The 15,358-nt window shown below is 33.0% G+C and overlaps 2 protein-coding genes across 7 annotated transcripts in view; one reads left to right on the top strand and one right to left on the bottom strand.

Moving 5' to 3' along the window:
- LOC147078000 (uncharacterized) overlaps positions 1-1,701 on the bottom strand; it is a 29,143-nt gene extending 27,442 nt beyond the window's left edge. The window contains exons 1-2 of one of the 2 annotated variants that reach the window (XM_085961082.1): positions 1,458-1,701; positions 767-821 (exon numbers count right to left, since the gene is read on the bottom strand). In XM_085961082.1, coding sequence (XP_085817208.1) covers positions 767-821; positions 1,458-1,495 — 93 coding nt within the window. In that variant the 5' untranslated portion in view covers positions 1,496-1,701. The remainder of the gene's footprint in view (positions 1-766; positions 822-1,457) is intronic. The other variant, XM_085961083.1, reaches the window with a different exon arrangement.
- A 2,903-nt stretch (positions 1,702-4,604) lies between these two features.
- The window catches only part of LOC147077999 (uncharacterized), a 42,181-nt gene continuing 31,427 nt past the window's right edge, over positions 4,605-15,358 (top strand). For 4 of the 5 annotated variants that reach the window (XM_085961071.1, XM_085961069.1, XM_085961073.1 and 1 more), the window contains exons 1-2: positions 4,605-4,730; positions 5,032-5,259. In XM_085961071.1, coding sequence (XP_085817197.1) covers positions 5,092-5,259 — 168 coding nt within the window. In that variant the 5' untranslated portion in view covers positions 4,605-4,730; positions 5,032-5,091. The remainder of the gene's footprint in view (positions 4,731-5,031; positions 5,260-15,358) is intronic. The other variant, XM_085961070.1, reaches the window with a different exon arrangement.

Genomic DNA, 15,358 nt, shown 5'->3' with positions numbered 1-15,358 from the left:
TTAAGATTATTATTTCCGATTGCTCTTACATGAAGCCTATTGCATCGTCGCTCTAATAGTGCCTGTAGATGTGTATAAATTTAGTGCCATCGATTACGATTACGATCACGGACATAGTGAGATCTCGGATGTAATTAGGAAACATTCGTTGACATTTTAGTTAATGATTTTCTCCATACATTTATTCACTTTTATAAAGAGCTACTTATCGGATATACCAAGCAAAAATTTTCTTAAAACTGTTAATGTGTCGATCGTTTAAAAACATTTTCGACCCTAAGCAATAAAATCCGACCGTAGACGATGCCGCCGGGATCGGATTACGTTTATGACACCAGTTAAGTGTCTAAGTACCTAATTGGTGTTTTCGCTGACAATATTGAAAATGTATCCACTCATATGGTTGAAATTTCATGTAAAAGATCCAAGCTGAAGTCAGTAGGTACCTACCAGCGTTCACTACAATATACAACTTCTTTTGTAGTTTATGAATGCCATGCTTGTTTCGGGGAAAAATTCTAGTTTTAATAATTTTTGTTTGAATTGTGACTTTTTGTGTTACGTGACCGCTCATTTAAAAATACCTATTCTCTGATATAACGAGTACTGCTTATAACGAGCAAATTCAGTTGGTCCCATCTTCCTCATAATAACCAAGTTCGACTGTAGATTTATATTAAAAATGAATCAAATTCTACTATCTGTTGGAGACGATAGCTATTGCGGTACCGACCAAATTTTTCTTATATAATTATAAAGTACCTACCTTATAGAAAGCTACTTGTGACTGCAATGCCTCGGTCAATGACTCTGGGTCCCCCCTAAAATGATAAATATTGCCATTTTTATATTGTAGAGTTCTAGAAACTTATCTGAAGAACGGTCAAAATGGAATTACGAACTACCATATGGACCCATATTGAAAACGTTAATCGAATATCAGATTCTGTCCAGTTGCTAGTCTTGATTGGGTAGTTTTCGACTGTGGCTCCCCCATCAATTCTTCAGATATGATTGTGACACTGTATTGTGTTTTATGCTGGGAATATATTAGCCAAGATATTGCTCCATCATCGTGCAATCTATTGCAGGATTTGCTAATTTTATGGTAGATACTCCATATCGTTTTTGTGATAACAGATTTTTTTATTATTTTTGGGTTATAGTGGGTTTTGGTTTGGTTTTTCGACCTCGACCACAAAAACGATATGGAGTAAATACTATAAAATAACTCAGGATTTTATTATTACAAACTCACAGATAAGTACCCACTGTTTCGAGTTTTTTTTATTACTTGGATGTGGTGTCAACTTTGTTTATTTTTATTATTATCAATACAGTCATGGATAGACAGATAAATAGGGAATGAATACTTTAATTTGATGTTTTACCCAATAATTTGGTACCTAGGTGTATGCTTTAATTTTCAAGCAGCGTAATGGTAGTTAAAAACTTACAGGTCAACTGGAAATATTGGAATATCATTATTAGCCATTATCTAAAATCTGCATATATATATTGCTTTAGCTTAGATTCTTTACGAATTATATATGGTAACATTAATTTATCAATAGTGATAAATAACTGTAAACAAAACAATATTTCAAGAATTTATAGATGAAAGACTTATTTTACTATCGCTAATATTAAATATTAGGCATTATGACAGCTGTCTCATTTTCAAAACACGGCAACGATCATAGATAATATCCGTAAAAACATTATTTTACGTATAATATCTATGAATCAGTGTTGGCCTGCGTTGAAAGTCTAGTAATTTTATTTTTTTAATTGTCCACCAATGACATTATTAATGGACGACGCACTCAATACAGTAGCTAGCAAGTAAATTCGCATGTATAGGTAGACGTCACGCAATATCATTATGCGATATCACGCATCGGGAATTTATAGCAATATGACCTTTATTGTAATGGCGTTAGAGCAGTGTTTCTAATGTCAATGTTCATTTGAGCGAACCCGTTCGAACCGAACCATTCGGCAGATCCAACAAAAAGCATCAGGAATTTATAGCAATATCACCTTTATTGTAATGGCGTTAGAACAGATTATGCCATTCGGCAGACCCGACAATAAAGTTAGTGTCATTTTCTTTTCCAGATGATTCGTCCATATTAATGTCATTGTTGTCCACGGATGAGTTAGTGGACGAGCCAAATGAAAAAAATATTTTTTTTTTTCCAAAGATTCCATGAAAAGAAAATAAATATTGTTTTCGGGTCGGACGGCCCAATGGGTCCAATAGCTGGTTGGACCGACTTGAGTATCACCATATTCTAATATATTATTATAATACTTGGTTCGCCACTATCGTTTTAACCATTTATAGGGCAAAGGTCAAAAACGGTTCATTTATCGACCACCTCATTTATGAGCTATAAGGCATACACTAAATATGGAAATATCAACCTTAGTGCTTCAAGACGTTGTCGAGAACATTCTCTGGTTATGAAATAAGCCATCTAATATGAAGTGTACGTCAATCGCTCGCCAAACATTATTCCAACGATTGGTCGATGTATCGGCCATTGCGCGTTTGCGGTCGCGACTCGAAGAATTCGCGAGTGACACTTGACTTTGCAAGTCATTTTGTTCCCATTTATATTATGTGTTGTGAAAAAGGGTATGCACATAATTATTTAATATGCATTTATTTATTGAATTACATTATATTTTTTACAAATATATTATGATAGAGTACTTGTTTTATCATTCTATTGCCAAGCGGGAAGTACATAACCTCAAATTTGCAATTCGCACGGCTAACTTCTAGAATTATTTTAAACATAAAAAAGCGACTTAGGCAGTTGTGTATTGTTATATTTTATTGTGAATATAGCATACTATCATAAATATATTTTATTTTTACTCAGAATATTTGGGATTGGAAAAGTTCTCAAAATATCCGAGAAGAAATGGTGGTTTTTTGTTAGTTGTGACATCCATTGAATGCTAAAGTACTCAATTACTATCAAAATCGCAACTTCCATGGGGTTGTATTGTATTATACTTGACTGTAGAAGTAACATCATCATTATCAGCGGGGTCTATCCACTGCTGGATGAAGGCCTCCCCCATCATACTCCATTTTTTGCGGTCATTTCGTAATATGGTAATGTTGTATGTCGGTAGGTGCTGTTACGATAATATGTTTTATTTTTTTTCAGTTCATTATGAGTAAATCTAAGAAAAAGAGCTGTCGATGTGCTTCTAGTACGGCTAGAGAGCCAAAACGCATATCTTATTTTTGTAAGGAATGTAATGTACTGCTTTGCATATTATGTTTTGAAAAGTATTACTTTGAAAGGTATAAAAAAAAATAAAAAATGAATTGTAACTTTTCTCATGACTAAATAAATAATATTTACAACCATTATTTATTTGTTTTATTTGAAAAAAATATATCACAAAATCAAAAAAAAAAAACACCTGAATGGGCACTGGTTGATAAAAAAACCACCATAAATTATAGTTTTTCCAAATTTCTGATAGATATTTTTTATTTTTATATTGAAATTGTTTTAATTAAGATATTAAATATCTGATGCAAAATGCTAGAGATCGGTTTGAAATGAAGAAAAAAATTCTTTGCCCTATAAAGGGTTAAAATTTCCACACGCCAAAGCGAATGTTCGCCAATCAAGCTCGTATTGGCTTACGGGAAAGAGCACGCTTGCGCGACCGCCTTGCGTCTTGAGTACGAATTTGCAGCGATTATTACCGCGATTTTCGGGAACGCTGTCGACAGCGAATTATTCGCGACGCACAGATTTCGGAAGGGAATTAAGTTATTATCTTACAAAGTTCAATATGGAGCGCTGCGATTGTTTGACGTTTCGGTATCGAGCATTCAAAGCATTCGCAGATATCGCGCAAGTTGCAACTATGTATTATCGTGTCTATTTTTGACCAATGCATACAGTCTTGCAGCTTGCACGATAATACATCACTTGCATATTATTATTATCATGATGCGATAATACGTACTGCCAGCAGTAAATCCATGCACGCGTAAACGGACTGTCGGGTTTTTGTAGTCTGACAATATTGACAATCCATTTCAGAATGACGCAGTATTGCCAACTGTACTATAATTATAGTATTTCTACTATAATTTTCGTCTGCGTACTATGTACGATATAAAACAGGTATAGTACGCCCAAAATACTATAATGCTGAATATTGGAAAAAGTACTAAAATTTCGATATTCCCGTACTATAAATTGGTGCAAAGTACATACTATAATTTCGCTATATAAGAAAATTTGGAGAACCTGTTAAAAAAATCCTCGAAAAACGTGAAAAAATCCCTTGACTTTGGTTTAAAATGAAATATCTTGAATCTATCGGCAAGCGTTTTTGATTGGAAGAGGTACCTAAATAAAAATGGTTTGAGGAATTTCTCAAATTCTCCGTTATTTTTTTGTGAGAAGCAAAAATCCTATAAATTTTCAACATAATGTGACAATGCGTACTATCATTTTTGCCAAAATACTATGTTTTCTTGGACCGCGTACTATATTTCGGTCGCAAAAAGATGGCAACACTGGAATGACGTCACAACGTGAAATCGTCTGGCCGTCGCCATTTTAACTATTTTTGCAGTTAGTTGTGTTATTTGAAAGAAAAGTACCTATTTTTCAACATCTTGTCTGAAACAGTTAGTTCCAGTAATACATGAAATCATGCATCCCAATATTTTCTCTTAGGTGAATATTTGTTTTTCCATTATAGAGCTTTTGGTTATTACTTTTTACGTAAATTATCAAACGTCTGCGTATGCTAGTCGCCATTTTAACTTCACATGTAGGTATTCATAATTTTTCGTTGGAGCATTTTGCGACCGTGGTATGGCTTTGCCGTCAGATTATCCATATGTTTAGTTTGAAAGCATGCTATTAATTCCGTTGTAGTATTTCTCGCAAGTTTTTAACAGTTTCATTTGAACGTGTTCTATGAAAGACTGCATTGTAAGTGAAATAGTGTGATAATCAAGTTTTTTTTCTGTAGCAGGCAGAATGAAGACCATGAGAGGTAGACTTTAAATCAAGTGTTTTTAAATCATCGAGAATGGACGGGAGCAGGGTTGCAGAGGAGGTCGGCGACGAGTATTCGTCCAGCTTGGCGGACCTGACTATGAACAGCAAGCCTCTTATAAATATGTTGACGATATTGGCCGAAGAAAGCTTAGAACATGCCGCGTCCATCGTTCAATCTGTCGAGAAGCATCTGGAAAAGGTGAATTTGCCAAATGATTACTATTTTACATTTTGATATGCTGTAAACTCACAGTCCGCTGTTTTTCAGATTTCTCTTTTATCGAAACTACCATAGGTATTTGGTAAATCATTATTGTCTGCTCAGTGGCCGTTTGACATGTCATCAAAATTAACAAATTTGTCCCCTATATAGATTAACCATTTGGTATTAGTTTTAGGACAAAAGTTGACACGGGGAGTTGCAAACCTGTAATACTATCCTAATAAAATCTATATTTATTTAAATGACTAATAAATAGTCAATATCATTTCTGCTACAGACAAAATGGACCTCGTGAGGATGAAGTTGAGGTTGAATCATATTGTCTTATTGTAGCTTGCTATGGAATGGCGGGATCAACTTCATATAGCCCCTTTTATATTTAAATTGGCTTTATTACAAGGTAATAGGTATAATATATAAATTATGTTTTAGACCATAGTTTCTTAACCAATGGCCCACAAAGATTTTTGGGCGGGCCGCAAAAATTGTCTGCAGTTCCAAAAGCCTAGAAACCCAACATTTGAAGTGGGGCTGTATTATATTTCGACAATTGTTTCAAAAATAGTGTAATTATTCATATTTATTATTTCATTCGAAAGTTGATGGTCTGCAAAACGTTTTTTGATTTTTTTTGTGGTCCGCGGATGTAAAAAGGTTAAGAAACATTGTTTTAGACAATAACTTGCAAGTCTGATTTGATATAGTGATTAAATGCAGTCAATGCATCCTTCTTTAATCCTTTCAGCGCTGACGGCACAGCGTTTGTATCCTCATTAGATATAATTAGCATGTTATTTAAATGTGGTGATTAAATAGTAATTAAATGCTCCGCAGTGAAGAAGTTCCATTTAATTACGTTCATTACACCAATTAACTAATTGCAGCATAGAAAGGATTAAGATTGAATTAAAACTGAATTGAAAAGGTATTTTTATTCTATATAAAACAAACTTCATTATTATTATATATGGCATTCTCCGACGTTTTAGTTTGATAAGAAAAGTGGCTGCCTATAAAACAATATCCATTAGACCAGTGGTCTCCAACCTTTATGTTACTACGCCTCCCTTTAAAAAAATCTAATCTTGGCGCCTCCCCCCCTTTATTTCATTAAATAATACAGACCCTTTTTTAACACACAAGTTTTTACTACTTACTTATATTAAATTCATTTTTTAATTAATTTTTTTTTTCATGCGACGAATGAGCTTGTTTATTACCACAATCAATTTTAATAGAAGTCAACCAAATTCATCATCGTTCATTGACAAAAATTAATGGATTCTATCATGGGCTCCACATACTGAATAGGGCCCACAGGCCAGGATCTTTCACCCATATATTTAAAATATTTAATAGCCCTGAAACAAAGCAGCGCCGCAGGCGACTTTTTTACTATTAATAAAATAATATGAAAAATGCATTAGCAAACTAACCAAGAACTCAGGAAATAGATTTTTGTTTGCTTCAATATATCTGGCGCAGAAATCATTTAAAAGTGAAGACATGTATTATTGTTATATTATATTAAAGAAATCACGTCAAAAACAATTTAAAAAACAATATCACACCCTGCCTACACGCTTCAGTTGACACTTTAGCTACGAGTGACATTTAAATTTGAGGTTATTGTTTTCATGCAACCAGCGGTCGTTTTGTGCATTACCGAAACAGAGCGTTTGCAAAAGCGCCATTTTTAAATTTCTCCGCTCCAAATATTTTATTTGTAGATATTATGGTATAAAAATTAATTTATTAAAATATTTTGGCGCCTCACATGGCAATAGATCGCGCCTCCCAGGTTGGAAACCGCTGCATTAGACAGAAGTTTGAAACAGTGAGCGATAAAGATGCATTGCATTCCAGTAGAAATATTTATCAAACACACTACATTGATTATGCTGCTTACGGATACTTGATAAGAATAAAAATATAGGCTCAAAGCTGCGGGGCATAACAGCTACTTAATGATAAATTCTCACCACAGGTTAAAATGTAAAGTAAAAAAGCTAATGTAAAGTGGACTTTACTACTGCCAACACGGGTTTCTCAGCCTTTCAATATGTGTCCAACCTAGCTAGACGTGTGCACCTTTACTTATTGGGGAAGATATGGTTCAGATGTGCCCAACGGTTTTAATTGTAGGTATCCAATAATTTACATACAGTCGAACTCGGTTATTACGATCACAGACATAGCGAGAGACATCTTGGATATAATGAGGAAACATTCGTTGTCATTTTAGTTTATGATTTTCTCCATACATTTATTCACTTTTATAACGAGCTACTTATCGGATATACCGAGCAAAAATTTTCTTAAAACTGTTAATGTGTCGATCGTTTAAAAACATTTTCGACCCTAAGCAATAAAATCCGACCATAGACCGATGCTGCCGGGATTGGGTCGTTTATGACACCAGTTGAGTGTCTAAGTACCTAATTGGTGTTGTTGCCGACAACATTGAAAAAGTATCCACGCATATGGTTGAAATTTCATGTAAAAAATCCAAGCTGAAGTCAGTAGGTACCTACCAGCGTTCATTACAATAAACTACTTCTTTTGTTGTTTATGAATGCCATGCTTGTTTCTGGGAAAAATTCTAATTTTAATAATTTTTGTTTGGATTGTGACTTTTTGTGTTATGTGACGGTTCATTTAAGCCTTACAGCGCGGACGGCACAGCTGTTGTGTCCTCATTAGGGGCCCATTAGATATAATTAGCATGTTATTTAAATGTGATTACTTAAATAGTAATTAAATGCTCCGCGGTGAAGCGGTTAAAAGAACCTATTCTCTTATATAACGGGTAATTCTGATAACGATCAAATTCAGTCGGTCCCATCTTCCTCGTAATAACCAAGTTCGACTGTATTTTCGAGTGATGTAATAAGGGAATCAGTCAAAGCTTAAAAGTTACCATCAACTAAAATTTAATAAATAAAACATTACTGATATGTATATTATAATCTCTTTCCTTTTTACTCATACTTTTATGTCAAGGTTATAGTATTGATCCTGCGTTTAAAGAAGCTAATAATATATGAATACGTATATTAATTAAGGCTATACCTCAGTTGAGGCATGGTCTAAAAAGATCGTGACTAGGCGATGCGCGGATTGTGCCGATGACGCGAGCCGAACGAAATATAATTTGTCATAAAAATTCAACATGCGTCCATTTAATGCTCTGTTTATTTTTCTATTTGTAACAATAATAATATTATATTCATTGACATGTTTTCTTTTTCAAGTAAATGGGTAACGTTTTTTAGTCATCTTTACACGATTTAAGAATTAATACCCCCGTCGCCATCATGAAACAAATTGACGTGTTCACAGCTCGACTTTCGCTCTTCGATTTCCAGCGAGTTCAAAATTTTGTCGCACCTATAGTTGAAAATTATTTGTTTTGTATGTGTAAGTATGCTCTTAAGGCGCAAAGTACCAAAAAAATAAAAACTTACATTTTTATAGAAAAATGTTCTACGTACCAACGCCAATATCGTCAACTATGGTCTAAGTGCACAGAACAGATAATAAATAGAATACCGATAGGCTATATTCAATACGCCGCACGTTGAAGCAGGGTTTTTGAATGTGTGAGTGTCCTACGAAAATGAAGCACGCATTATGCACGTGCAATAGTGTGTGTAATACACTAACCTTAAATGAGCGTAAATGCATAAACCGAGAGCAGTTTTCAGTATTCGACGTACAACGTATTCTTCACACGTGTGTAAGTTTAACCCGGATTCTTCCTTACTCGAGACGGTTACCTGCTATCGCCTTACCCGTTGGGTATTTCAGTTCCCATTATTTCTGAGTTCCCTGTCTAAGTGCCTCAAGCAAGTCAAACAAAATATTTAAATCTGGCGATGTTGTAAGTCCGTTGGCGTGTTTTATTTATAATGGTGTAAGTACCACTGCAGTGGTCAACGGCATTCAATATAAAATGGCTGACGACGGTGTGTTGACACTCGCGAGCTCTTAATTCTTAAAATTATGGAAGCTGCCGAGATTGCTTCACACTGAAACCACATTTTTCAAAAGGTCTGCTTCATGCAATTTTACTGCAATGAAGTGTTTTGTAACCACAGGCAATATTACTTTTTGGTACTTGGCGCCTTAATTAATACACGTATTCATATTATACTAATGTGTATTATTTGTTGAATATTGTTTACTTTTAAATGTTGGCTGGTAAATACTTCAAAGCATATCGATACATTGAACAAGACAAACCATAAAAAATACCATTAGGAGATCTGTCACATTCATATTAGGTATAGTGTTAGTGGTGTGGCTATTGCTGGGCATGGGATAGACGAATTTATCATAGAATTGTAATTATAGTGACAGTAATCTGAGTCACCATGAATTGAGCAGAATAAATTACCAAGGGTGGGTTTTTGACGAGGACTCCTTAACTCCTTTGAAATAAAAGGATTACATGATGCAAAGTGAAATTTACATACTTAAATATTAATCTATTAAATTGAGTCAATGTGAGTGCATTTATTGGTTTATTTGGTCAAAAACTCAATAAATAATGTGGCACTCTCTTAGAATCTTTTTTCGCACAGTACATTTTTTTCTATAGTGACAAGCTCTTTTTTATTTTCTATGTAAGAGTAGTCAAATAAAAAATTTCCATTTGAAACCAGATTTGAGACTGTTTTTTCATTTTTTTCCCCCGACCATGACCGATTTTAGCAAGATATGGACCTCCACAGAGTGGAGGTTTGTATTAACAAATTTTTGTTTTTACGAGAAATGGATGTTGGCCACTTGCTCAACCTATTAGGTCCATACTCTGACTCAAAACACAAATTGAAAATCAATATGTGTACAGCCCAGGGTGGGCCCTGGCCTCTAATCCTCCTCCGATCGCTAACGCATCCAAGGTCACGCCATCGAACTACCGCAGTTTGGGTCTCCTAACATTCCTCTGCCCGCATGACTTTGTATCGAAAACTTTCCAAACCGGTCTACCCAGGTCTATTCGTTGGCTCATTTTAGTTAGAAATTTTTTAATGCTTATTGGGTTTAAATATGTATGCAAAAACTTTAAATTTTAATAATCAGATGCATTCTTAGATTTAAATTAAATAATTCGATTATAGTCAGTAAAGCTGTATCCAAATACTGGTTATTGCATTATAATAGACTGGTTGAAGTGGGGCCATACCAGACCTATAATACGTTGGCCAAGATACGCTATAAGTATGCATCGTGCTACATCTAAACATTCTAAATGCATACATCGGTCATTATCTAGTATAAAAAAAATATGTAGCATATCATTTACTGTGGGCCTGGGCATGCACAGGATAAAAAACTTTCACTCAAATAAAGCTAGCGAATTTACATGATCAGTAATAATAAATACCTAGATCAGGATGTGAGTTTACAGCATTTAATTAAAGGGAATTTTTTGAAGGTTTTGCAACTATGTGTACTGGTACTTATGTAATATTTTTTACATGTCACGGTTACAAATCATGATGATTGACTGTATACATCAGTTCCATCATAGCATGTAATTTAATTTTCTGCATTTATAAAAAATATTATTCTGCATTAATTGGTTGTTTTATGAATTGGATACACATGCAATATAGCTGTTGTGTAGGCATTATGGTTAGACCTTGAAAATAGTAATAGACATTTATTGATTTTGTAACTATTGCTTGTGTATTCTAATTATCTGTTGTCATCATTATTTTATTAATGTACTATAAAAGCAAAATAATATAGCTGTTTGCAAACAACAGAGATGACCTACTTCCTGACAGGAAACTGTTTGCGCTTAGGTGGTGATGACTGATGTGATACATACCTTGTAATCGAGTATTTGATGTTATTTTTGTATTCAAGTAGTCTTGCATTTATTGATATTTCAAAGCAGCACTTTCCATTAATATAATTGATATGGTCAAGGTGTTTCTCAGAATACTCACAGAAAACTTTTGTTTCACTAGTACTGTGGATTGCTTTATGATTATGGATTTATCATGAAATGTCACATTATTTAAAATTACTGCAGCAATATTTAATGTAGTTTATATGCTTCAGTAAAAATCAGCATTTCAATATATCAATGGCGTTCAAGCATAAAACTCCCTTGTTATAGCGAATTTAGCCCAACAGAATTTAGCAATGCCCAATGAAATTTTATCCACCTCAGACATTTCTGTATAAAATTAAAATAATGATGGATTCACAAAAAGCGTAATTCGATTTTATGACAAATTCATGTAATTATTAGCTGTTTTAAAAAAACTTTCTATTTTCGATGGCATCATTAACTCAAAATCATGATTTGATTCCCTATAGAACTGGGGCGGGGCATTGAAAAGTCCACTATCAGACTATCTAACATAGTTTTGAAGATAATAGTCTATTCAAGTTTTTAGGCGTATAAAGACATTGGAATGTTTGTCCTCTAGTCTATTTCAGTATTTTGCATTATCTACTTGGCGATTGGCCTGTGGAAAGAATATTATTATCTCGATTCATTAGCATATTTAACACAAAACTGCCATTTCTGCTGATCAGTGACTTGCCTGAACGGTGACCAGGAAGTTAGGTACATTTTTTCATGTGGATAATATGTCATGAAATACCTGACTGTACTGTTATGTGGATTTTGGGAAATGCTGTTTTAGAGTAAACAATAATTTCTTTCAAAAATCTTGTTTCGTAATAATCACATTAATTAGAATTCATGTCTCTGTCACTAGATTGTACAGCATTGCCATTTTATACACTTTTATTTTCAAAATTCTGTCACGTTAGGCAGTAAAGTAACTACACCCCTTGGATATTTTTGATAAAGTTTGACTGGAAGTTTTATTTTATATAGTGATTTAGGTTATATTGCGCATTTATGGAAGTAAGTATATGAAATGCCTATTTTAGTTTAGGGACAAAACAATAGTTAAAATGGCCATACATATTTAACGAATTGTATGTTTTACTTGTGTCATTTAAGCAGGGTCGGATTAAGGCATGGGCTTTGGGGGCCTTTTTTAAGAATATAAGTGGCATATAGATCGCCTGTCAATGAATATATCTAATAGAAGATAAAAACATCATTGTTTTAGATACAACCATTTTCTACTTACTATCATGACTACATATCATTCTATGGGATTTTTTTAAAGCATGTTCGTTCATAATAAAATCACATGGGCCTCCAAGGAGTGGAGGTTGTATTAATATATTTTTGTGTTTATGAGAAATGGATGTCAGCCACTTGCTCAACCTATTAGGTCTATACTCTTGACTTCAAATACACATTGAAAAACAACATGCGTGATTAGGTGTTGTAATAAACCCCTTCGGAAAACCGGTTTAATGCAGTGTTCGGCCACTTTCTAAAAAAATATTGACAATCCAAAACACATTTAAAATATAGGTTTGTTGTTTTTCAATGAATTGAAATTTTTACAATTTTGAGATGTCGATATGATAGGAGATTTGTAAGCAGATAGTTCTCGGATATATTCTTACTATATTGTGATATTTGCTGTGTATAACTTGTAAGTGTGAGTTCTATTTAAACATTATGATTTTAAAACATTTTTTATTCCATATTGGAAACACTTAACAACTTAAAATTCTGGTGTTTTGGAAAACATGTTTCCAAGAAATTGCAGAAAACATGTTTGAATTTGAATTGTTAGCCTTGGAAAAATGTTTTTTTTTACCCTTTTGTTTAAAATATTTCTCGGAGGGCGCTGACAGTAGTTTTAGCCCAGGGGCTTCCGAAGTCTTACACCGGCCCTGCACTTGAGTGCAACCTGCCTTTAGTTATGATAGGTTTCATAAATTTGGAGTCATTAATTACCTATATTAAATATTATTTGTTATGATGCTTATCGAACAAATTTTTTGTTATTCCTGCAATTTTTTGAGTTATTGATGTTAGCAGCTGTTGATCCTTACGTCAGAATGATCTATCGATAACCTATGTTGTATTTTTTTTATTGTAATATAAATAATGTACTGGTATTTCACCGTAGCCAAGTACTGGTATAAGTTGCAAGATCTTCAAATTATTGTGAGATTCGATCGATTGTTTTTATTTCAGTGACTCTAATATAATTTGTGAGATGTTTTTTTTTTCTAAAACATGAAACGAAAATAAAGAGCTTTCCATAAAAAAAACTGTAGTACTTATTTTTATGAAAAAAAAATATACGCTGTTATCAAAACAAAAGCCTTCTTTATTATCCTTGAGTCACTAAATTTAATTTTATGATGTCGATAAAATGTTTTCTGAAGAAAGTTACACCATTCTCACATAAAATATTACTCAAGCTTCAACAGTCCAGTGTTTATTTACATTTTTTTTATTATCACCACCATGTTACTTATATTATGTTTTTCATAGTGAACTCAATAAATTTCTTATTAATTCAATCAATTACACTACTAAGATTTGCACAACCTACCTTTTTTGTATTGTAATAAATAATAGAAAATCGATAAGAGTAACCTACACAAAGAATCTCTTCTGTAAATACATGTTATGTTAACAGGAATCATAATCATCAATTATTTTTTATCTTGTCAGATTAAAATATATAAAACATTTGTTTAATGGTCAATAATTAACATTACAATAGAGGGGTATCAGAGAAAGGTAAATAATATGGATTTATTATACACACATTTGAAGTTTAAATAAACTAACATCTTAAACCTTGTCTTAAAAATGTTGCATAGGAAGATTGGCGACTCACACATTTATTATACAACCCTAATTTAAATTTTTTGTATTACTCACAGTTAGTTATAAACACAGTTCTCGCTCTTGACAAACGCAAATTATCGGATATTATTGATCTTGTTGAATTTTGATTGATCATTGTCCAAAAAAAAATATTGATGTGTTGACAAGTAAAGTATTTTAAGTAAATTTTTTCAATGTAAAAATTACACAAATCACCACCTCAAATGTATGGGAGCGTTTTTATATTAAAAAATTGTATCAAAAATTGTACAAATGTTAGTCTAACCTTCGTGAATTACTTTATGAGGTTATTAAGTTTATGATACTTTTATTAATTACATCAAATGGGGTAAACTACCATTTTAATTCCTAATTGAAGCAAGCAAATGGGCCTACATAGATTGGAGGTTATATTTAAACAGTTTTTTTAAACAAATAATGGTTTTTTAACGTTATTCATTCACAACATATTAGATCTTTATTCAAAGATCAAACCCATATTGAAAAATACATCTGAATTTGCCAATTTGCAGAATTCGAACCTGCGATCCATGACTTCAGTGGCAGAAACTCAGCCACTACTCCATGCGGGTTAAATGAAAAGGCTTTAAAAAATTCATTGTAAATTTGGGGTTTTGTACTCATTATTTATAAGATACTATTGACTCCCGATTATCCGGGTTAATGGTGGGGAGAGGCAGCACAGATAATGTGAATTATATCATCACATCAATAATTGATGAATGTAGAACTCTTCTAAACTCACATTTGAAATATTTTAGAAAGGTGTTCTTTGAAACAACCTACTTAATTTATTTATTATTTGCACAGATAAATGTATACATCATATTTTAGTAGGACTATTAATGATGATAATTATGCATAAATGTAGATATATAAATAATAACCTGTAAAATATTTCAAATCCAAGTTAGAATAGTTCTGCAATTTAGCTGGCGACATGTTTAATACTCATTATTTATTAAGAAAATCTGTGATTTTGGTTTGTTTGCAGGAATCTTTCTAATATCAGTTCGAATTTTCCTAAGCGTGGTTCATGTTTACGAAAGCGAGCGTTTTTTTTTTTTTTTAAATTAAATTCATGCACGAATAATCTGCACACGGATAATTGGGAGTTTACTGTTTGTAGGATAAAAGCAACTAGCTGTTTTATAAAATCAGGTATATTTTTTTAAGTAGTTCCATCAAGAGATAATACAAAGAGGCTGGCATACGTTTGGGATTTAAGCGATTTGTAAATTGTTTCACAAAGCATTCATCAAATACACACCACATTACAAGTAGTGCACATTGTTTTTAAACTGGAAGGGT

This window comes from Rhyacophila brunnea, unplaced genomic scaffold (assembly GCF_057557595.1).
Source record: "Rhyacophila brunnea isolate RB1 unplaced genomic scaffold, BYU_Rbru_1.0 scaffold_12, whole genome shotgun sequence".
NCBI lineage: Eukaryota > Metazoa > Arthropoda > Insecta > Trichoptera > Rhyacophilidae > Rhyacophila > Rhyacophila brunnea.
The sequence above is the reverse complement of the archived record's forward strand: the minus strand, read 5'-3'. Positions and strand labels throughout refer to the sequence as shown.